The sequence below is a fragment of the Mustela lutreola genome, chromosome 11, assembly GCF_030435805.1.
Source record: "Mustela lutreola isolate mMusLut2 chromosome 11, mMusLut2.pri, whole genome shotgun sequence".
Classification (NCBI taxonomy): Eukaryota; Metazoa; Chordata; class Mammalia; order Carnivora; family Mustelidae; genus Mustela; species Mustela lutreola.
In genome coordinates this window covers 70,374,763-70,395,803 of record NC_081300.1, presented here as the reverse complement: position 1 = coordinate 70,395,803, position 21,041 = coordinate 70,374,763, and the positions used below count along the sequence as shown (strand labels likewise).

The 21,041-nt window shown below is 56.0% G+C and overlaps 2 protein-coding genes across 3 annotated transcripts; one reads left to right on the top strand and one right to left on the bottom strand.

Annotated features, from left to right (window-relative positions):
- The first annotated feature begins 3,123 nt into the window (after positions 1 to 3,123).
- GAS2L1 (growth arrest specific 2 like 1) lies at positions 3,124 to 8,623 on the top strand. Its single transcript, XM_059139928.1, has 6 exons — positions 3,124 to 3,276; positions 4,034 to 4,884; positions 6,186 to 6,293; positions 6,396 to 6,492; positions 6,589 to 6,760; positions 7,291 to 8,623. Exons 2-6 carry the CDS (start codon positions 4,252 to 4,254, stop codon positions 8,324 to 8,326), a joined length of 2,046 nt encoding a protein of 681 aa, XP_058995911.1. The 5' UTR covers positions 3,124 to 3,276; positions 4,034 to 4,251; the 3' UTR covers positions 8,327 to 8,623.
- A 156-nt stretch (positions 8,624 to 8,779) lies between these two features.
- RASL10A (RAS like family 10 member A) lies at positions 8,780 to 11,906 on the bottom strand. Of its 2 annotated transcripts, none has more exons than XM_059139930.1 (3): positions 10,903 to 11,906; positions 9,675 to 9,817; positions 8,780 to 9,420 (listed from the first exon to the last, which is right to left on the bottom strand). In XM_059139930.1, exons 1-3 carry the CDS (start codon positions 11,119 to 11,121, stop codon positions 9,153 to 9,155), a joined length of 630 nt encoding a protein of 209 aa, XP_058995913.1. In that variant the 5' UTR covers positions 11,122 to 11,906; the 3' UTR covers positions 8,780 to 9,152. The 2 variants fall into 2 exon arrangements, with proteins under 2 accessions (XP_058995913.1, XP_058995914.1); XM_059139931.1 differs by having other exon boundaries at positions 9,693 to 9,817; positions 10,903 to 11,894.
- Between the last annotated feature and the right edge of the window lie 9,135 nt (positions 11,907 to 21,041).

The following is a 21,041-nucleotide window of genomic DNA, read 5'->3' as shown; positions in this document are numbered from 1 at the left end:
GTTGGACCCACATGGGAACATAGGAGCCTAAAGCCCCCCATGGGTCACTTGCTCAATCAGGGCTCAGCTCACGAGCTCAGTCTAACCTGGAGAGCTTGGAGGGGACCCAACCAGCACCTGAGCTGCCCGGCCCCAGAGCTGAATCCCACAAGGGAGGGCTTTACCTGAAGACTCCATGGCCGTCATCTGACCTCCATTGCAACCAAGGCCAAGCACGCAGTTCTCTGGCACCCAGCAGTGGAGGCAAGAAATCTAGCCACGTGTCCACTGGCCATGGGCAAGACCATGAGCGCATTAGAGGCACACCTTCTGTATACCAGGGTGGACCCTGGGGTCTGTGGGAATGGGTTCAAAACAACTGTAGCCCAAACCTCCTGTCCCTCCAGCAGTTTCTATGACTTCCCTTGGTCCTGCAAGGAACAGAACAGGTCACCACACAACAAAAGGGGTCAAAGCTGAGGCCCTCCACGGCCTGGGCCAAGAGTCTTGCTATGCCAGTCAGCCCTACACCTGCCACCTGTCCTATAATCAGAATGTTGGAGTCTGTGCTCTAGAGTGGGCATCTGTGATGGCAGGTCACAGCTGGGGGGACGGGAGATAGGGAGCAGCAAGCCCCCACCCCCTTATCCCCACTTCCTCAGAGGAATAGTAGACATCTGTCCTGAATGCTAACTAATGATACCATTTTCACAACACTATGATGTGACTACTACTGTTGTCCCATTTTACACATAGTACAACTGAGGCTCAGAGAGCTTAACCATCTCACCCAAAAACCAAGACCAGGGCCTGGGTTCAATCTGGCCTCTCTTATGTCTAGAACCCTGTTGTTCAGCAAGGTAGACATAAGCAGGAATTAATTCCTGCACAGCTGCTGACCACACTACATCCCTTGCCCTCTCTTGGCCTCAGTGTCCCCACGTGGTAAAATGAGAACACATAAAATCATCACACCTCCTAAGATTATTTTGAGGAAAAAAAAAAAAAAGATGATTTTGAGGACTAAATTACTTAGTTTCCACACTTCGCTCTTTCCCCCATCTCCAGCAGCCCTCTCTCCCCAAGTATCAGCAGTCCCAGATCTGGGAGAAATTCTTGACTCTGTCCACACATTCATACCCAATTCACCAGCATATCCCATCAGCTCTGCCCTCAGATACAGCTCTGCTCCATCCCTGCACAGCAACCACAGGGAACCTGTTAAGACCTAAGTCAGGTCACACCCCTCCCCTGCAATAAATCCCTCCATGACTCCCATGTCCCTCCAAAGAGGCATGGCCCACAAAGCCCTACTTGCTCTGCTCCCAATATCTCTGTTTTCATCCCACTCTCCATCTCAGCCTCAGAGGCCTTATTCTTTCTTGAACACACCAACCACCTGCCCACCTCAGGGCCTTTACACTGGCTGTCCCCTCTGTATGAAATACTCTGCTTCTAGCCATCTACACTGTTCCTTCCCTTAGGTTCTTTCCTGAACACTGATTTAAAACTGCAGCCCTGGGGTGCCTGCAGGCTCAGTGTGTTAAGCCTCTGCCTTCAGCTCAGGTCATGATCTCAGGGTCCTGGGATTGAGCCTGCTTCCTCCTCTCTCTCTGCCTGCCTCTCTGCCTGCCTGTGACCTCTGTCTGTCAAAAACAAACAAACAAACAAACAAACAAACAAACCCCTGCAGCCTCATTCCACCCCACACTCCCAGGCCCTCAGTTGGTTCCATTGCTCTCTCTTCCCTGGTGCCTCATCCCTGTTTCAGTCCTAGGGCTGCCTTCCTACCACACTGTGAACCCCGATAGCTGGCTCGGTCTGCCTCCCACCTTTTGCTCTTAGTTCCCAGTGCCAGAAGAGACCCAGCACACAGTAGTCGCCACTTAAGTGTCAGCCATTACTGTTACTAGTTACCCCCCCTTCCTCACTCTTTGTGGGTAGGGGTGCTGAAGGAGACGGTAGATTAGAACCTGTACCACTTGGATATCTAAGACACTAGGCTGTTTGCCCACTGAGTCATGAGGACTCGGTGGGATGATGTATGTGATCAGCCTGGCACCACAAGGTCTAGCACACAGTAGGTACTCCACAAATGCCCCTGACACTTGAATGAGGATACTCCCATAATAGCCATGTTCAAACCCCAGACTCCACCAGCTGCTCTCTTGAGCTCCAGTTTAGGCAAAAGAAAGTGTCTCATAGAGGTGACTTGACTGGTTTAGGTCAAGGGCACAGAGCAAGCCTGGTGCACAGTAGGAGCTTTATGAAAGCTCTGAGACTTGGCTATGGGTGGTGGTGCCTCCCCCCAGGCTGGCCCCGCCCCGCCAGCGGGGCTGCAGCCCAGCCAGGCCTGGCCTCCCCACCCAGCCAGCAGCAGGGGGCAGGGTTTCCCGCAGGTCCCAGCCGGGGCCCTCCTCTGCAGTTTGAAAAGAAACCAGCAGCGATTAACCCTCTGGAGCCAAACCGACCCAGGCCACTTCATATCCTCCTTTCCTCTTAATTCTGTGCCTGACCTGGGCAGCCACAGGTGGTTAGGGATGGGTCTCTCGCCGAAGGGCAGGGGCCAAGGTGTGAGATCCCTAGGCCTTAGCCCCCTGCCTACTCCTCTGGGCCTGTGTCTTTATCAGAGAAACGGGTTCCCCCAACCTCAAGGTTAAAAATGAGTATTCAGTAAGGAGTGGCACGACGGGTGGGCAGAACAGGCTATCTTCCCCCTCCACGAGGCCCGCCCTGCTGGTAGGAAGCTCACACCCGAGTCACACTGGCTTCATTTATCTTAACTAGGATGGTTCCCTCCAGGCGGAGGTGACTTTGCAGCCCCGGTCCCTATCGCTTCCTGAGTTCGTCTTGAGAACAGGCCGTGCGGTCCTCCCGAGGAGGCAGCTATCCAGGGATGGAGTGCAGTTAAAATCGCCCAAACCTCCCCACAGGAGACCAAGCAGTTTTGAAAGGTACGGTAGGGACTAGGCTGATCTGGGACAGGACGTCCGGGCTGGTGGGGGCGCCCGGGGGCCTTGATCCCGCCCCCACCCCAGTCAGGAGACTCCAGCTCCTCCCTCCGTCCCCCTAGCCAGCCCGGGAATAGCGCTGCCCCTTTAAGAGCGCGCGGCCCCGCCCGCCCCCTCGGGCCGGATCCGAATTCCAGGGAGGCGGGGCGGAGACGGCGGGCGGGCGGGTGCGGAGGCCTCAGCCGCGGGACCGGATCGCTGTGGCTCGGGCGGCGCCTCCCTGCGGCGGCCCGGCCCCGCTCGGCCCCGCCGGGGCGATGCTCCCCGAGGCCGCAGGATGAGCCAGGTGAGCGCGGGGACCCCCAGTACCCCCTGCCTGGCGCGCACTCACGGGGACCTGGCAGCCGCGGCCTCCGTTCCCCGGGGCTGTGTGACCTTGGGCGGCCCCGCACCCTCTCTGGGCCGAAGCCCGAAGGCCAGCGGGGCTGTCGGAGGCTCCTCCGAGTCCTGGCCGGCACGGACCCGGCCTGCGGCGCTAAGGAGGCTCGCAGGAGGAGGCGGGGCCTGTCTCCGGCCCCCGGGCTGCCCATGGCGCTTGGGAGCATAAGCGCGGCTCAGGTCGGCCTGGCTTTGCCACCCACTGCTCTGCGACCTTGAGCGAGCCCTTACCCTCTCTGCACCTCAGTTTCCTCATCTGTAAAATGGAGATAAAATCACTGACACTCAGCCCTGGGCAGGGGCATTGCGGTTACTGTTACTGCTGTTACGTCGTTGTTATAATGAGAGTCGTTAGGGAAGGAGAGCTGTGGGAGTACCTGGGACCTTCCCAGAGGTGGGGGGCCGGGTACCAGCCCTCAGTGATGGAGCTAATCATTCCTGCGGTTGGGACCTGAATTCCTGGACTGTCCTGCCTGTCCACTGTGGGCCCACGCCTGTGGGCTGCATCTTTAGGGCTCTGCTTTTCACCTACCTTGTGGGGCAATAAGGATGCGTGGGGACCTGCGAGGGAGGGAGGATTCAGTCAAGTATCCTGTTACCCACCTCCCAGAGGGAAATAGCAAACACTTTCAATACTAAGTCATTCATAGAAATTATCTCATTAGGTCCTGCAAGGAGGGTGCTATTACTGTACCCATTTCACAGACGAAGAAACCGAGGTACAGTGAAGTTTCTCACAGCCAGCTCACAAAACCAAGCAGCTGGCCTGAGATGACAGGCGAGTTACAGGTGGTCAGCGGCTTAGTCTGTACCGAGGGCTTCCTGGGTCCTCACAGCAGCCCTGTATCCCTGCCCACCCATCGTGACTCTGCTGGCCCCAGACATGGCGGACCCGGTGGCGGGCATCGCAGGCTCAGCAGCCAAGAGCGTGCGGCCGTACCGCTCGAGTGAGGCCTACGTGGAGGCCATGAAGGAGGACCTGGCCGAGTGGCTCAACGCCTTGTATGGCCTGGGTCTGCCCAGTGGTGGCGATGGCTTCCTGACGGGGCTGGCCACGGGCACCACCCTGTGCCAACATGCCAATGCTGTCACCGATGCGGCCCGCGCTTTGGCTGTTGCCCGCCCAGCCCGCGGGGTGGCCTTCCAGGCACACAGTGTGGTGCCCGGCTCTTTCATGGCCCGCGACAATGTAGCCACGTTCATCGGCTGGTGCCGAACAGAGCTGGGTGTGCCTGAAGTGCTCATGTTTGAGACAGAGGACCTGGTGCTTCGGAAGAATGAGAAGAGCGTTGTGCTGTGCCTGCTGGAGGTGGCACGGCGTGGGGCCCGCCTTGGCCTGCTCGCCCCTCGCCTTGTGCAGTTTGAACAGGAGATTGAGCAGGAGCTCCGTGCTGCCCCCCCGGCCCCCCACACTCGCACAGCCGAGGAGGACGCCCCCGAAACGGCCACCACAGCAGGGGCTCCCACCCGCGGGCCCCGCATGACACCCAGCGACCTGCGCAACCTTGATGAGCTGGTGAGTCTGCCCGTGAGGGTGCACGTCCCCTCCGCGTGCCCAGGATGGGACAGCTTGCCCCATGGGGTAGTGCACACGTTGAGCATCAACTATATACCTGGCCCCAAGGAGCGGGCACAGCCGCTTGGAGGGAGAAGTGCTTGCTTGATGAGGTCGCATAGCCCTGCTGGGTTGTGGATGAAATCTGAGCTCCACTGTGTGATCTCCACTTCAAGGGCTCCCCGTCCACCAGAGAAGGCTGTATACCCCTCATCCAGGGGCTGTGTGATTTGACCGCTTCTGTATGTACTTCAGGACTAGACACTTAGATCCACATCACAGAGCTCGAGGTTGAGTGGGTGCCTGTGATGCTTGGCTCTGAGGGAGGTGCCCGGCACACAGTAGGCTCACTGAGGGCCTAGGGAAGCTTCCCAGGGCTCTACAGCCCCCCTGCCAACCCCCCGTGGCCCTGCGCACATCACTGGTGGAGAAGCCAAGCCCAGAGCTACTGTTAGAAAAACATGGGGAGCTGCCAGACTGTACCCCCAGCTCCCTCCTGCTTATCTCAGGACCTAGGTATCCCTAACGCCCCCGCAGCCTGGCCAAGAGTGTCCTTCTTATCAGAAGGTTAGGACTATGCTGTGCCTTACCCCTGAGGGGGTTAGCCGGATGGCCTTGGGCAGAGGCTGCCAACCCCAGTCCTATCTTGGGCCAGGGTCACCAGAAGCTCCACCTGCTCATTTCCTCTGGCCCCATTGTTGGCTGGGAGGTGGGCCGCCCACATAGCCAGCCTGGCAGCTCCTGACCTGGGCTGGAGCAGGAGGGGTGCAAATGTGTGCTTGCTGGGCATGTGGCCTAGGTGTACATGTTGGGGTGTGTGTGTGTGTCTTACATGTCTGTGGCACTGATGTGGCGTGGGTTCCCTGCACTCATGTCCCATGGTCCTCCTTCTCCAATGGACCCAGTCTCCCTGTGGGGCCTCAGCCTCTCTCTGTGAAGTAGGTGAAGGGGGAGTGAGGACGGCTCCCAGGACAGCCCCAGGCTCAGGGGCTGGAGGGAGGCGCCACACTGGGGTCCCACGCCCTGGCCTGACCACAGGGCCACCATCCTTTCCTGATCAGCTTCCTGACCTCCAACAGCCAAAGGGGAAGGGCAGTTGGTGAAAGGTCAAGTGTAGAGCCTGCACCCAAGTCTGGAGCCACACCATCCGTGCCCCCTTTCTCCGGAAGGACCTGCTTCCTCCTGACCCTGGAGCTGCTGACATCAGGCCCCAGGAGGAGGGACTGAATCCCTGACCTCCCGCTTCTCCTCTCTGGCCTCAGGTGAGGGAGATCTTGGGCTACTGCACCTGTCCAGACCAGTTTCCCATGATCAAAGTCTCAGAGGGCAAGTACCGCGTGGGAGACTCCAGTCTCCTCATCTTCGTGCGGGTAAGAGCCTGGGGCTGCCCTGCAGGCAGCAGCCTAAGGTGGGCTGTCACACCCCCCACCCCCACTGACAGGTCGTGACCTGCCCACACTGGGCTCCCACAGGTGCTGAGGAGCCACGTGATGGTGCGCGTGGGTGGCGGCTGGGACACTCTGGAGCACTATCTGGACAAGCATGACCCTTGCCGCTGCTCGTCCTCGGGTCAGTGCCTGCGGCGGGGCCATACGGGGGATGCGTAGGCTGGGCTCTGTCTGTGGCACTGCCCTTCACAGGCCACCTGTTGTCTCACCCCCGCAGCCCACCGCCCACCCCAGCCCAGGGCTCGCACCTTCTCCCCACAGAGGGTGTCGCCCACCCCCAGCCCGCGGGCTGGCAGCCCAGTGCCTGGGGGTGAGCGCCGGAGCTCCCGGCCAGAAGTGATGCCCATTAGCCTACGGGCCTCAAAGGAGGGAATGGAGACCACCCTCAGGTGAGAGGCAGGGGGACATGGGGGTGAGGGGTCGGGGGGGTTGGGGGTGTCTGCCGTGGCTGGATGACAAAGGAGCCTGTGCTCCAGGGTGACTCACACCCTGGGAAAAGTTCCCGTGGGTGGGGGCAGGCCTGGCTTCCTATCTCCATGGCAACCTAAGCAACTGAACAACACAGCTGGGGCAGGCCCTGGGGGCTGGGCGGCAGCCAGTCCTACCCGCTTCCCTCTGGCCTGCCCAGGAAGCCGGAGGCCTGGGGAGGGGGAACTCGGAACCTGGCTTCTTCCGCTGCCTTGGGTCGGGGGTGGCCCTGGCTGCCGGAAGCTGCTTGGAGTCCCTCACTTCTCTCTGGAAGTCCCCAAGAGGACTGAAGCCCTTGACAGCCCCCACCCCACCCACACCACCACCACCACAGGTGTCTTCCCCACCCCCAACCACTTGGCTGCTTGTCCTTTCCTCTCTGGGCCCTTCTGCATGCCAGTACTGTCTCTGTATGCCCCATCTCTCGATGTCTCTTGTTCCGCTGCCCCAGGGCCCGGGACCAGCTGCACCCCCATCCCCGCTCCCGCCGCTACTCCGGGGACAGTGACTCCTCAGCGTCCTCAGCCCAGAGTGGCCCCCTTGGTGTCCGCAGTGAAGACTCAGGCACTGGCTCCCGGAAGGAGCGACCCAGCCGGCGGCTGACCACGGGCACCCCATCCTCCCCGAGACGGCCTCCTCCCCCGCGCAGCCAGTCCAGAGACCGACTGGATCGGGGGCGGCCCCGTGGGGCCCCAGGAGGCCGGGGAGCCCCGCTGTCAGCCGCCAGCCCTGCCCGGCGGGCCCGGAGCCAGAGCCGGGAGGAGCAGACCATGCTGCTGGTGCGCAGGGACCGAGATGGGCAGCACTCATGGGTGCCCCGGGGCAGGATCAGTGGGGGCTCAGGCAGGAGCAGTCCCCAGACTCCCCGGGCTCGCAGCCCTGCAGCGCCCCGGCCTCTCCGGGTCTCCAACCCCAGTCCAGAGTTGGGCACCACACCGGCCAGTGTCTTCCGCACCCCCCTACAGCTGGACCCGAAGCAGGAGCAGCAACTGTTCAGGCGCTTGGAAGAGGAGTTCCTGGCCAATGCCCGAGCCCTTGAGGCTGCTGCTGGTGGGACCCCCGCCGGACCAGCCTCTGACCCAGCTCGGGCCCCAGACCCTCCAGCTCCTGACTCGGCCTACTGTTCCTCCAGCTCCTCCTCTTCATCCCTCAGTGTCCTGGGTGGCAAGTGTGGCCAGCCCGGGGACTCTGGCCGGATGGCCAATGGGCTGCCCGGGCCCCGAGGCCCAGTCCTGTCCAGCTCTTCTGATGAAGGCAGCCCCTGCCCTGGTGTGGGGGGCCCACCAGATGCACCTGGGAGCCCCTTGGCTGGCCTGGAGCTCCCGAGGACCTGGGCACGGGGCCGGATGGACACACAGCCAGACCGAAAACCCTCACGCATCCCCACGCCTCGGGGCCCTCGCCGCCCGTCTGGATCCACAGAGCCTGGGGCCTGGCATGCCCTGCACTCTGTGAGCCCAAGGGCAGAGCCGGATTCCTGGATGTGATGAACCAGCCCAGCTGCCCCCCAGGCCCCTACTCCTCATCCTATTCCTTTGTGGCCTTAACCCCTCTGCATCAGGGAGCCCCCCCCTCCACCCCTGCCTCTCGGGTACCAGACCTCATGGGACCAGACCCCTTGGGACCACATGGCACAATGGGACCTCTGTTGTACATTCCGGTTGGGGGATGAGCATTGCTATTTAATTACTAATATTATTGATTGCCTTAGAGGAGGTCAGTGAGGACCCATCCTGCGGTCCTGTGGCCCTGCAGAGCCTGACAGTAAAGTATTGTTTCAGCCACATGTGTCTGCTTCTTGGGGTTGGCCTTGGGGCTGGCCTTGGGGCCATCACACCTTTCGGGGGACACTTCTTACATGTTGGGGTTCTGGTATTAGGTGAGAGCAACGACCTCTAAACTTAAGACCATGCAGCCCACCCAAGAAATGCAAGCTGCGCTTCCATCGTTTTCCCCTTTATTACCTCCTGAGAGGTGTGATTTTATAGTCTGTCCAGTGGAACCGTAGGAGCAACCTGAGCGCTTCCAATCAGATCCACAGCCAAGTCCCTTCTACCCAATGGGACTGTAACCCAATGAGGTCCCAGAAAAGATTGCTGGATCCCAGTGTGGCTTGGGGGCCTGGCAGGGTCCAATGCAGCTCCCCAAAGTCCTGTTGCCCGGAGACTGAGTGGGAGGTTTCCTCGTCCAATCAGGGAGGAGACCTTGTCCTGTCCAATCCGAGAGAAGTTGGGCAATTTCGTCCAATCCGGGTAGCCGGTTGTTCCAATCAAACCACCCTCCCCCAACCTTCGGCGTCGACGTCCAGTTCAATCACATGAGGCTGCAGCGCGCTGGATGCAGCGCCCCCTGCAGGCGTAGGGCCGGGTGTGCAGGGCGTGCACGCACCAAAGCGCAACGCAGCAGCTCGCGGAAAAGACGCAGCACGTGCCAATTGTACTTGGCAGAGCACTCCAGGTAGCCGCAGCGCCAGCCCCTGCGCACCAGGGCGGCCAGGGCGCGCCGAGGCCCGAAGCGCAGCCGCTGCCTGTCCCGCTTGTTGCCTACCACGAGGATGGGAGCCTCGGGTGCACCCGCCGGTCTGTGGGCCAGATGGGGACGAGGGCTAGTGTGCCGGACGCCCCACGCCGGAGACCCCTCCCTCCGCAGTGGGTATATACATTTCTGTGGCCAGAGACAGCCCCCCTCCCAAGGAAATACCAGACCCGAGTGGCCCAAAGACCGCATAGCTGGCAGACCAGAGACCCAGCCAGGACCAGGGAAGAACCCACCCATTACCCTTGGGCAAAGGCCCGGCCGGTCTGGCAAAAGCACCCCTGCTCCACCCATACACACCTGTGGCAGTATCCCCACCTGGTCTCCGAGATGCGTTGCCGTAGCGCCTTCACGTAATCAAAACTGTCCGGGCTGCAGATATCATAGACGAGCACGAAGGCGTCCGTGTCCTGCAAGCTCCAGTCCTTGGAGTCTGGCCACTCCTGGGGCAGGAGGCCGGAGTTTGCCAGAGACCCTTTCTCACTCTCCAACAGCCAGACCCTCTGAAGGGTCTTGATGCTAAACCCACAGTTCATCCTCAGGCCTCGGCCGTCCCCCACCATCTCTCTCCAAGCTCCCTAGGCCTCCTGTCCGCAGGGTTGCCAGGATAAAAATTTCTAACCCGTGTCTGAAGCCAGTCAGCTGCTTACCAGCCCTCCTTCGCTCTCGGCCTCCTCTCTGCCTACCCCCTAGCTTCCTCCTTCCAGCTTTTCAAAGCTCATCTCGGGGCTGGCCTCTTAGGCCCTCACTCCCTGTTTACCACAGCTGCCTTTAAGCCCCAGGCTCCGTGTTCCCCAGGCCCTCCGACACCATTGATGATGGGACAGCTGTACACATTCAGGGCGGGGGTGGGATGGTGGGGGTGGGGGGTTGGGTTAAGCACATGCTGTCCTTTCCACCTGGCAGGCTTTTGACACTTCTTTTAATCAAAATTTCATTCATCCTTCCAGGGTCAGCCCAAACGTCAGCGCCTCCAGGAGGCCCTGCTTAATTCTGTGTGCTCCTTCCTCTTCACCCCTCAGAGGCATCCAGCTCCAAGAATTCAAAATCTGCCCTGGGATTCGCACAAATTGCTAAACTCTTTGCTCCAAGTCACAGGAATAAAGGAGCAGAGAATAACCGCCCTAGAAAGTACACCTGTGTCTGGCCCCATCCTCTCCCCACTGAGAGTCTGCTTAATTCCCCAAGCATAAAATGCTCCCTGGCAGGGAGGCACGACCATGGTCTGCCATGCACTGATCCAGAACCACCCTCGGAGGCAGGCAAATAATACAGGCACTTTAGGCCAGTGAGAAAAACCCTCTTTTCAAAATCGCCGGGCCTGGGGCCTGATCTTGGATAGCAGTAGGCCATCAGGGAGACACACACACACAAACCCCCCAGGACACGTTCATCCTTTAATCCATGAACACAGTTTGGCACCCCAGGGCTGTCAAGGCAGACATGCACGTGTGCACCAAGCACCCGCCACATATACACGCACGCTGTCACACGCCCCCGCCCGCGCCGGCCGTTCCCCAGTCGCTACCTCTGGACCCCCGGGGTTCTGACCCGGAGGAGCGCCGTCGCCGTCGCGGATGCTCAGGTCGTAGACCGCGCCGTCGAGCAGCACCGCGGGCCGGTAGAGGCGTGGCCCGTCCGTGGGCCGGTGGCGTTCCGGGTAATCACCGAACAGGAACTGACGGATGATGGCCGTCTTGCCCACGCCCGGGGCACCCAGCACAGCCACCCGCAGGCTGCCCCCCATGGCCCGCGCGCCCAGCCACGCCCAGCGTTGTAAACCCTCATGGACCAGCGCAGCGCCGTGCGCCCCGCGTGCCCTGCCCGGTGCACCCTGGCCCCGCGCTCCTCATCGCCCCCCCCGCCCCCGCCCCCGGAGCACCCTGGGTCAGGAGAGGCAGGGCCAGAGGACGGAGCGGGCGGCCGGAGGGCAGACAGCCGAGCAGGCCGACGGAGGACGAACGAGCAGCTCCGGCAGGTGCCGAAGCTCGGGAGAGAACAGACCCCGCGCGCGGTGCAGACACCGCCTCCGCCCCGCAGCGCGAGCTGGAGGCACCGCCGGCAGCGCGAGCACCGGGGTCGGACCTCCTGGCCGCGCGGGTCTCGCGGCGGGTCCCGCAGCGGGTCCGGGCGCGGGGACGGCGCTGCCTCTCGGTGCCTCAGTCCCGCTGTCCTTCGGTCGCTCCGGCGCCCTGAGTCGCCGCCCCAGCCAGCGGCGCGAGCGAGCGAGGGAGCGAGCGGGCGAGCGGAGCTTCCCGGAGGCGGCGATGAGGTAACCGCCGGCCCGCCCCTCCCCAGGTCCCCACTACCCGCCCGGGATGCTCCTCCCGGGAAGGGTCGCGGGAAGCCGGAGGGAGGGATCCAGCCCCCTCGGTGTCCCGCGCTTCTCTCACCCGCTCCAAAATAGAAGTCCCTTCTCGCCCACGCCCGCATCCGCTCTTCCAAACACCGCTCCCGCAAGCTGGCTCCAGACAAACCCAGCCCGTGGGAGTCGGGCCGCCCTGGTCTGATCTACAGCCCCAGCTGTGTGACCTTGGGCGAGTCTCCGCACTGCCGGGCCTCTGGGCTCCGCATCCATCAAACGCAGATACTTTGCTTGAAACCCTACTATGTGCTGGGCCCTTCACTAAGCTGTTGCTTAGTGATTACTGAATCTACAGCTTTATCCTGGTTATCTCCCTCTGAGAGAGAAAAACAGGCCCGGGAGGCGATCTTCCAAGGTGGTGGGGGGGGGTGCCAGTGGGTGGCCCCTGACGGTCACATAGCCTGTGGTCTCCTCTGAGGAGCTCTCCCACTTTTGTCCTGCACACAGAGGTAAATGTCCAGCATGAAACAATATATCAGATGGCCCGCATCCAGGTAGGGCTGGACAGAGTTTGGTGAGCCCGCTACACACCAGGTCACAGTAGCTCTCAACAAGCATTCCTAATATTACTGCTCACCAGGACTGGAGAGGTGGGGAGAGGGGGAAATCTTACTTTAGGAGAGTAGGTTCTAGAACACATGGGATCCAGGAATTGTAGGAGCATAGTGTGGGAAGTGGAGGAGAGAGGGGAGCTTAACCCTGAAGTGAGGAGAGGCAGAGAAGCAGGTGATGGCAACAGAAGGTGCTTCTCCAGAGCACTGGTTGTATTTTCATCTTCCCACATTAGGTCAGGGAATTGGGTCTTCTTTCACTTTTCTCCTCAGCCATTAGGGAGCTCAGAGCTAGACTTGTGGCTAACCTCTGGAAGGTGTTCTGGGTATTCAAGCCCAGTAAGTGGGGACTCCTGGCTTCATCTTCCTTTCCTGCCATGATCCTTTCCCTTCACCCAACTTCCCCTGTCACTTTGTAACATTTCAGACTTCTGGGTTTTGTAAGCTGCCTCAGTTCCTTTGGGGAACAAGGCTGAGCATAAATAAATTAAGCTCCTGTTCCCTTTTGGCATTCAGGAGGGTTCAGGGCTGACATCAGGACAGTCTTCCTTCAGGCCCTGGGTAGGGCCCACATTTCTGACTGAAGCACCCTCTCTTCTTGCTCCTTGGGAGCAAGACCACCCTTGGGAGCTAGTTCTACATGTCCTTCCTCTGGAAAACCTTCCTTGCTTCACTTCCAGACAGAGTGCCTTCGCGGGCAAGGCTTCTTCAGAACCAGCAAACAGGGCTGTGTGTGTGTGGGCAGGAGGCATCTCTGGGTCCCAGTATGCTTTCTTGGTGCCTGGTTTGGGAATGATGGAGGACTCTCCTCTGTCCTAAAGCTCCTACAAGGTCCAGCAGACCGCACAGGGATGGCCCATTCCCTAGGAAACTCGAGCACCAGCACCCTTAGCAGCAGTCCCTGTTTAGGAAGGATACGCCCCAACCCATAGCCGCATGCTTAGGGAGGCCTGGGAAGGTGCAAAGGTTTGCCTGAGATTGCGCAGCAGGAAAGTGATGGCACAGGCACGGGAACCGTCGGGTCTGACTTTCTGAGAAGCCCAGGGACCAGAGGGCCTTCGGGAGGAGATCAGCCGGGGAATGTGGCCTTGCGGGAAAGGACTTTAAGGAAGCCCCCTTTATCTGTGGGGACTGAGCAGAGCTAGGACTGGAGTGGGCCACCCAGGTGCCAAGATTCCCAAAGACTAGCAAGCCAGAAAACCTGGACTGGGATGTGAATTTCAAAGTTTCCCTCAGTGGTTCCCTCACTTCCTGCCCAAGGAGAGGCAGTTAGGGTGCTGTCTGCAGCTCCGCAGGCCCTAGGCTCCACAGAGAGCGCGTTCATCAAGCATCCACACATCTGTTCCTATAGCCTGTAGGACCTGGTGCTGGGCCCACAGTGGCCAAGCTGGTTCCTGCCTGCTCTCTGTGGCATGTGAAGGAGCCAGGCAAGCACCCAGGCACAGATGGGTGGAAAGGCCTGGGGGTTCTGGGGGCTGAGGAGACCCAGGGGAGGACCAGCCTACCAAGGTTGAGGGCTCAGGAAAGGCCTGACACCACACCTAAGCTGAGCCATGAAGGGTTAAGCCACAGAAAGTGGGGTGGGCTGAGAGGTCCCTGGCAGGCACAGGCACTGGGTGGAGAATCCTGAGTCCACAGCCTCCTGATGCCAGCCTGCTGAGCACCGCCCTTCCCTGCCCCCTGCGCCCACACAGCTTTTCCCCAGCTGGCCTGATTCTAGACCTTCCCTGGGGTCGAACACCCTGCACTGCCTCCAGCTCCCAGGGGCATAGGCTCTGGTGCCCTCCCCGATCTTCCATCGTGGTCTGTCCTGACCGTTAATCACAGCACCATACCACTTGTCCCAACAGTGACTCACCCCCTGAGCCCTGGATGGGGGTGGGTACCCCTCTCCCAGATGCTTGGCATATAGTGGGTCCTCGGTCATCCTTGCAATGCTGCCCACTGAGCATGGTGGTCAACTTCTTGCAGCCCTCAGGACACAAGGAGGCCACACAGAATAGAGTGGGGCTGTTTGAGGTCTCCCCTCCAGGGGGTGTGCAGTGTGCGCAAGTTACTTGAACTCTCTAAGCCTGTTTCCCTCTTTGTGATGGGATAACAGTGGTCTTGACTTCACACAGTTGTGGGAGGAGATGAGATAAAACGGAGAGAAAAACAAGACAGTTTAGCAAGTGGGTGGGGACAAGATTTATACATATAAAACAATTTCATTTTTTATATGCAAATAGCTACTGGTTACAAAACAACGGAGGGCCATGTGTGTCTACACGGGTAAGTATGCACAGAGATATTTCCTAGCTCCGTCTGCTGAGGTGGCCTAGAAGTGCTACCCTAGGAACAAAAAAGGCACCCAGCACTGACATCTTCGTTTCTAAGGCTGCTCACCAGTGAAAGGAACCAGCTCCTTGGAGAAATGGCTGATGCTAGGGTCAGGGCAGGACAGATACAAGATGAGCCTGGGACATCTTGAAATGCCAGAAAGCAAGGAAGCCGCCAAGTAACAAAAGGACGGGGAATATCAAAGGGACATAGAGTCTACCCAAAAGGGCTCCCAATGACCAAACTGGAGCAATTTATGCAGTAAAATAATATACTTTTGGATTAAATCCAAATGGGAAAATAAATATCCATGAGTCCAGACTGATATATATGACTGAATTAATAAATAAATACAGGAGAAGAAAGCAGTTCTTTCCAGCAGAAGAATTTCAAGTCATTATGTAGCTACTCCCTGCCCCCACAATCTTTCCTGAGTGTAGCCTGCCCTTAGTGACTTGCTTCTGAAGAGCAGACTAAGGGAAAGGGGAAGAGAGGAACCCCACGGTGGAGAAAGCTGGGAACAAGACCTTGGCCAAGTGATCCAGGCTAATGTGACAGTGAGAGGCGGATGCTGTGGGCCCCTGACTGGATGTAACAAAGAAGGCCACTCTCTGGTCTTCTTCCTAAAAACCCACAACCCCGTCTAACCACGAGAAAAACAGACCAAAATTGAGGGATAGTCTACAACACACCCACCAGTACTCCTTAAAATTGTTAAGGTCGTGAAAAACAAAGTCATGAAAAACAAAGAAACTGTCACAGATTAGAGGAGCCCGAGGAGACATGATAACCACATGGAATGTGGGATCTGGAAACAGAATGAGGACATGAGTGGGGAAACTAGTCAAATCTGAATAAAGTCTGGAGTTTAGTTCACAAATTTTCTATTACATAACTTATGTTACTTTATACATTTATATTATTCTTATGTTTATATATTAAATCTATATTACATAATAAATATATATATAGGAAAGAATGGAAAAGAGCCCATTTACAAAAAGGAACAACAACAACAAAAAAACTCTCATGAATCTATGTAAAAATAAATGTGCATGCAAGAACTTTTGAATGAAGAAAACTTAAAATATTACAGCCATAGGGCACCTGGCTGGCTTAGTCAGTGTTATGTGGGACTCTTGATCTTGGGGTTATGGGTTCAGGGCCCACACTGGGTATAGAGATTACTTAAAAATAAAAATATTTGGGGCGCCTGGGTGGCCCAGTGGGTTAAGCCTCTGCCTTCCGCTCAGGTCATGATCTCAGGGTCCTGGGATTGAGACCCGCCTTGGGCTCTCTGCTCAGCAGGGAGCCTGCTTCCCCCTCTCTTTCTGCCTGCCTCTCTGCCTACTTGTGATTTCTCTCTCTGTCAAATAAATAAATAAATAAATCTTGAATATTTAAAAAATATTACAGAGACATAAAGGAAAGCATGAACCAGTGGAGAAGCATCTACTCCTATATTTTGATATAAAGATAAATGTTATTATTGCCATCATGATAAGGATGTCAGTTCTCTGTAGGTTAATACAAACATTTGGTATGGTCCAAATAAAATTAATACAATTTTTTGTGTGTATGTGCAAAATGGTGGGTGTAAACACCCAATCATCACACTTATGAACTACAAAAGGATCTAGAGTAAATTTTTTAAAAAAGATTTTATTTATTTGAGAGAGAGAGAGAAACAGAAGCCCCGCTGAGCCAGGAGCCTGACGTGGGGCCTGGTTCCAGGATCCTGGGATCATGACCCAAGCCAAAGGCAGACACTTAATCACTTGAGCCACAAAGCACCCCTACAGTAAATTTTTTAAAAGACAAAGTAGTTTCAGGGTGCCTATGTGGCTTAGTCAATTGAACAGGGAACCTGATTCTACCTCTGCCCCTACCCCTATCCCTGCTTGCTCTCTCTCTTTCTCTCTAAAGTAAGTAAATAAAATCTTCTAAAAAAAAAAAGAAAATAGTTTTAAAGTTCAATTGGGACAAAGAGGTTGAATAAACGGGTACTATAAATATGGAAATATAAAGATATAATATTTTTTTTAAAAATGCAGTGGCCAATGAGTAGACAAAAGTTTCCGCTGCAGAGCAGGGTCCAGAAAAGCACTCATATACATATGGAAATGTAGTACATGTTACAAATGACATTTCAGCTCTGTGGGGAAAAGATGAATTACTCAGTGAATGGTGTGGAGACAACTGGGTAACCATCTGGGAAAAGAAAAAGTTGGATCCCTACCTTGTCCCTAACATAAAGCCCAGATGGAACAGGATTGAAATGCACAAATGAAGATCAGACAAGCACCAGCTCAGGCAAGTATAGAAGAGATTAAAGGAAGACAGCATACAAAAACACTTTCAACACGGTGAAGTAAAAGACAGTAACAAAATGGGGAGAAATAATGACAAATCAGTAAGAAAAGGACCAATAACTATACAAATGGGCAAAGAATAGGAATATGAAGCAGCTTGCAGAATAGGGCATGCAGGAACACCTGGGTGGCTCAGTTAAGCATCTGCCTCTTGGTTTCAGCTCAGTTCATGATCTTAGGGCCGTGAGATCAACCCCTGCATCAAGCTCTGCACTCAGTGCAGCCTGCTTGAGAGTCTCTCTCCCTTTCCCTCTGCCCCTCAACATGCGCATGTGCACTCTCTCTCTCAAATAAATCGGTAAATAAAAAACTTTTAAATGATTTTATTTATTTACTTGAGAGAGAACACGAGAGGGGAAAGTGAGAGGGAGAAGCAACTCCCTACTGAGCAGGGACCCTGACGCCAAAAGCAGTTGCTTAACCAACTGGGCCACCCAGGTGCCCTAAATAAAATCCTTTATTTTTTTTTAATTTTATTTATTTATTTGACAGAGAGAGAGAGAGAGAGAGAGAGATATCACAAGTTGGCAGAGAGGCAGGCAGAGAGAGGGTGAAGCAGGCTCCCCACTGAGCAGAGAGCCTGATGTGGGGCTTGATCTCAAAACCCTGAGATCACGACCTGAGTTGAAGGCAGAGGCCCAAACCATCAAACCAGGCCCAAACCAGGCGCCCCTAAAATCCTTTAAAACCAGAGAATGGGACATGCAAGTGGCTTGCAAACACACGAACAAAGGCATATTGAGAACACGGTAAGGTACCATTCTTCACCTTAAGTTTGGCACACAGTGTATAGACACTGGGTTGTCTGTGACAGTATGGGGGACATAGGCATCTCATTCCTGGCTGGTGGGAATGTAAACTGGAGAATTTTTAGCAACAGCTCTCAAAATTATAAGCGCACCTACCTTTGACCCTGTCCATGTATGAAAGTGAATATTCTTTGCAGTATCACTTGTACTAGCAACACCCTAGGCCAACTTAATGGGCATTGTGGGGCTTCTGGCTTGGGACAGCACCTCCATTCAATGGAAAAGCACACAGCCGTGATAAAAAGGCATTAGGACCCTCTCTGTAATGGGGTGATAATGGAAAAGTCTCCAAGATAGAACATGGCACAGATCGGGGTTATTCCATGCTACCCACTGTGTATAAAAGGGGAAAAAGCCATATTGGACTTCTTTGAGTGCCTTTGGAATAACATTGGTTTTTTTGCGGAGAGGAATGAGGAGTAGGATTTTTCACTTCTTTTTTTGCCTTTTGGATTTCGAGCCATGTGAATACATTGCCTTCTCAAAACAAGAAGTACAATTTAAAACAGAAAATGCTATACCCTCTGGCCTAGCAATTCTGGAGCTAGATCTCACAGCTGCATCTGCCCACGAGCAAGGCCGTATGTGGGCTGGTATTGACTGCACTGTTGCTTGGACTCACGGAAGACGGAAACTGCCTGAATGTCCACCCATACGCTCCGGCTAATGGCAGCCCGTTCACCCAAGAAATTCTGGGGTGGGTCTGTTAGTACTGATAGGTTAAGAAAAGCAAAGTGCTGGTAGTATCTGGAATGTGCTGCCATTTGTTTGGCAAATATCTCTGTGAATTTGCTTCTAATCATGTACAGAATATTCCTTGGTGGGTGGGTGGGAAACAACCCAAATCTAGCAACAAAGTTTGCCTCCTGAGAGCAAAACTAAGAACCGAGGAAGGGTGGGAGGGATCTTTTGTGTGGCTTATCTTTCACCCATGGTCCAGAATCTAGCCCTCTCCATGGATAAAATAATTAAAAAAAGCAAATCACTAGCTGAAGATAAGGAAAATGAGGTCACCCTGCAGGCCATAGCACAAGTGTCTGGCACACAGGGAACCCCTCAGGCCCTTGGCTGAGTTCCTCTACTGGCTGGGAAGGCTCAAAACCTCCAGCAGGAAGCTAAGGCTCCAGAGAGAGGGGGGTAGGCCTGAACACATCAGGACGGGGCAGTGTGATGAAGAGGAGGGTGAAGAGGCACATGATGGGTCCTTAGTAGGTGGTGGGGGGCAGGGGGGAGCCAACGGGCACAGAGTTGGGACTGGCTGGCTATCCCCTAAAGCACTTCTCCTAAAGGCCTACGTCCTAGTGGTGGCCCTGGGTGCTTGTTTTTCTGAAGCAGTGATGTGGGAAGGCCCAGGCTTGGGGAACTGGGAGTGAGCATGCTCTCTGCTTCAGTTTCTCCCTGCAAATTTTTGTTTTGTTTTGTTTTAGATTTTATTTGAGGGACACCTGGGTAGCTCAGTCAGTTAAGCATCTGCTTTTGGCTCAGGTTATGATCCCAGGGTCCTGGAATGGAGCCCTGCATTGGGCTCCTTGCTTATTAGGGAGTCTGCTTCTTCCTCTGCCTGCCACTCACCCTGCTTGTGCTTTCTCTCCCTGACAAATAAAATCTAAAAAAAAAAATTATTTGAGATCAAAAGCATGAGTGGGGGGAGGGGCAGAGAGAGAGGGAGAAGCAGGCTCTCTTGTTGGGAATAGGAAGCATTACCGGGGGCTCGATCCCAGGACCTGGAGATCATGACCTGAGCCCAAGACAAACGCTTTAAGCCACTGAGCCTCTCAGGCGCCCCTCTCCCTGCCAATGTTAAGACTCTGCTGGGTCCCATCATGCCAGGTGCCACGGAGTGGGAGCAAGGCACAATCATAGTCAGGTCCTGCCCAAAATGGCTTGAGGCCCAAGCACAGCTTTATACATGGGGGAAAACACCAAGTGTTTGATGATGCTCCCAGGTGTTCCATTCCAGCAGGCCAGCCTTTCTCCTCACCCCCAATACACGGTCCTTGGACTTGCTCACCGAACGCCACTCTCCTGTGGTCAGCTACCCTGCACTTCACATCTGCCCTCTGTGGCAGAGAGGTGGGGAGCCATGACTGGCAGCGCATGCACGGGATCCTGGGTGGGAGCCAGGCCCTCAAACAGCCAGGAGCATCAGGCGACACTGCAGGCCAGGGCCAAAGTCTCCTCGAGGGCTCCCAACCTCTCTTCTAGTCCACAGCTGGGGGTACTCCAGCCGCATCCATGTAGGGTCTTCTGAGCTCTGGACTTTCAGGTAAACTGAGAAATGGATTGTGTGATCAAAGAAATTGGTCAGCTCTAGACTCTTCAGCCTCAGGGGTCAGATGTGGGGCAGTGGAAGGCCAGGAACTCCTGCTGACGTGTTCTTCTTTCAGCCTCCCAGTGCCGGGAAGGCAGCAGTGGGTCGGAAGTGGGCAGTGCAGGGAATGGTGGGCTGAAATGGGGCGAGGGCAACAGGCTGCTCCTCCCTTAGAGGCAGACTGAAGGCCTCCAGGCCACCTGGCACTGAGAACCACAAGCAGCTTTGCCACTAGGGCCCTGCCCTTGGTCTGGCTGCCCTCCCCTGGGATCCAGGCCAATCCCAGCACTGGGGTCACATGGGATGTCCTTGGTGGCAGCCGGGTGGGCGCCCCACTCAGCCGGCCGCGGATGCAGGGTGGGGGAAGAGCCTGCCCAGACAGGCCTGGTGCCCCGCCTACCTAACCGTTCCCTCTCTCCTGCCACCACCAGAGCACTCCTCCGTGGCTCCTGGGAGCCTTCACAATGGCAGGGAGAAGAGGAAAACCAAAACAGAAGACAGCCCTCCAGCCAACATCAAAAGGCAAGACGGCTGGGTGGAGTTACGATCAGGCCTCAGACGTCCATTTTTAAGGACAGGGTAGAGGGAAAGGCCCTGTCCTCAGAGTGCCAGGGGAGGGGCTACGCACACAGTTCAAGTCCTTGATCCTGGACCCAGGACCCCACCCACAAGAGCCTCAGGACCTGACACACTGGCCAGGGACACACTTGATGTCATCATTTTTATTCATTTTCTCTTTTTGAAAATAAGAATAAACATACATTATATATATGTGTATGTATATTATGTATACTGCAGTATACGTATCTATGTATATGTGTGTGTATGTATATATACTATGAATATTACAGTTACTGCAGGGCTCAGAAAGCCATCCTCAACCACTGGGAGGCAATTTTCAATTCTGACAATTAGTGGAGGGGGAAAAAAGTGTCCGTGA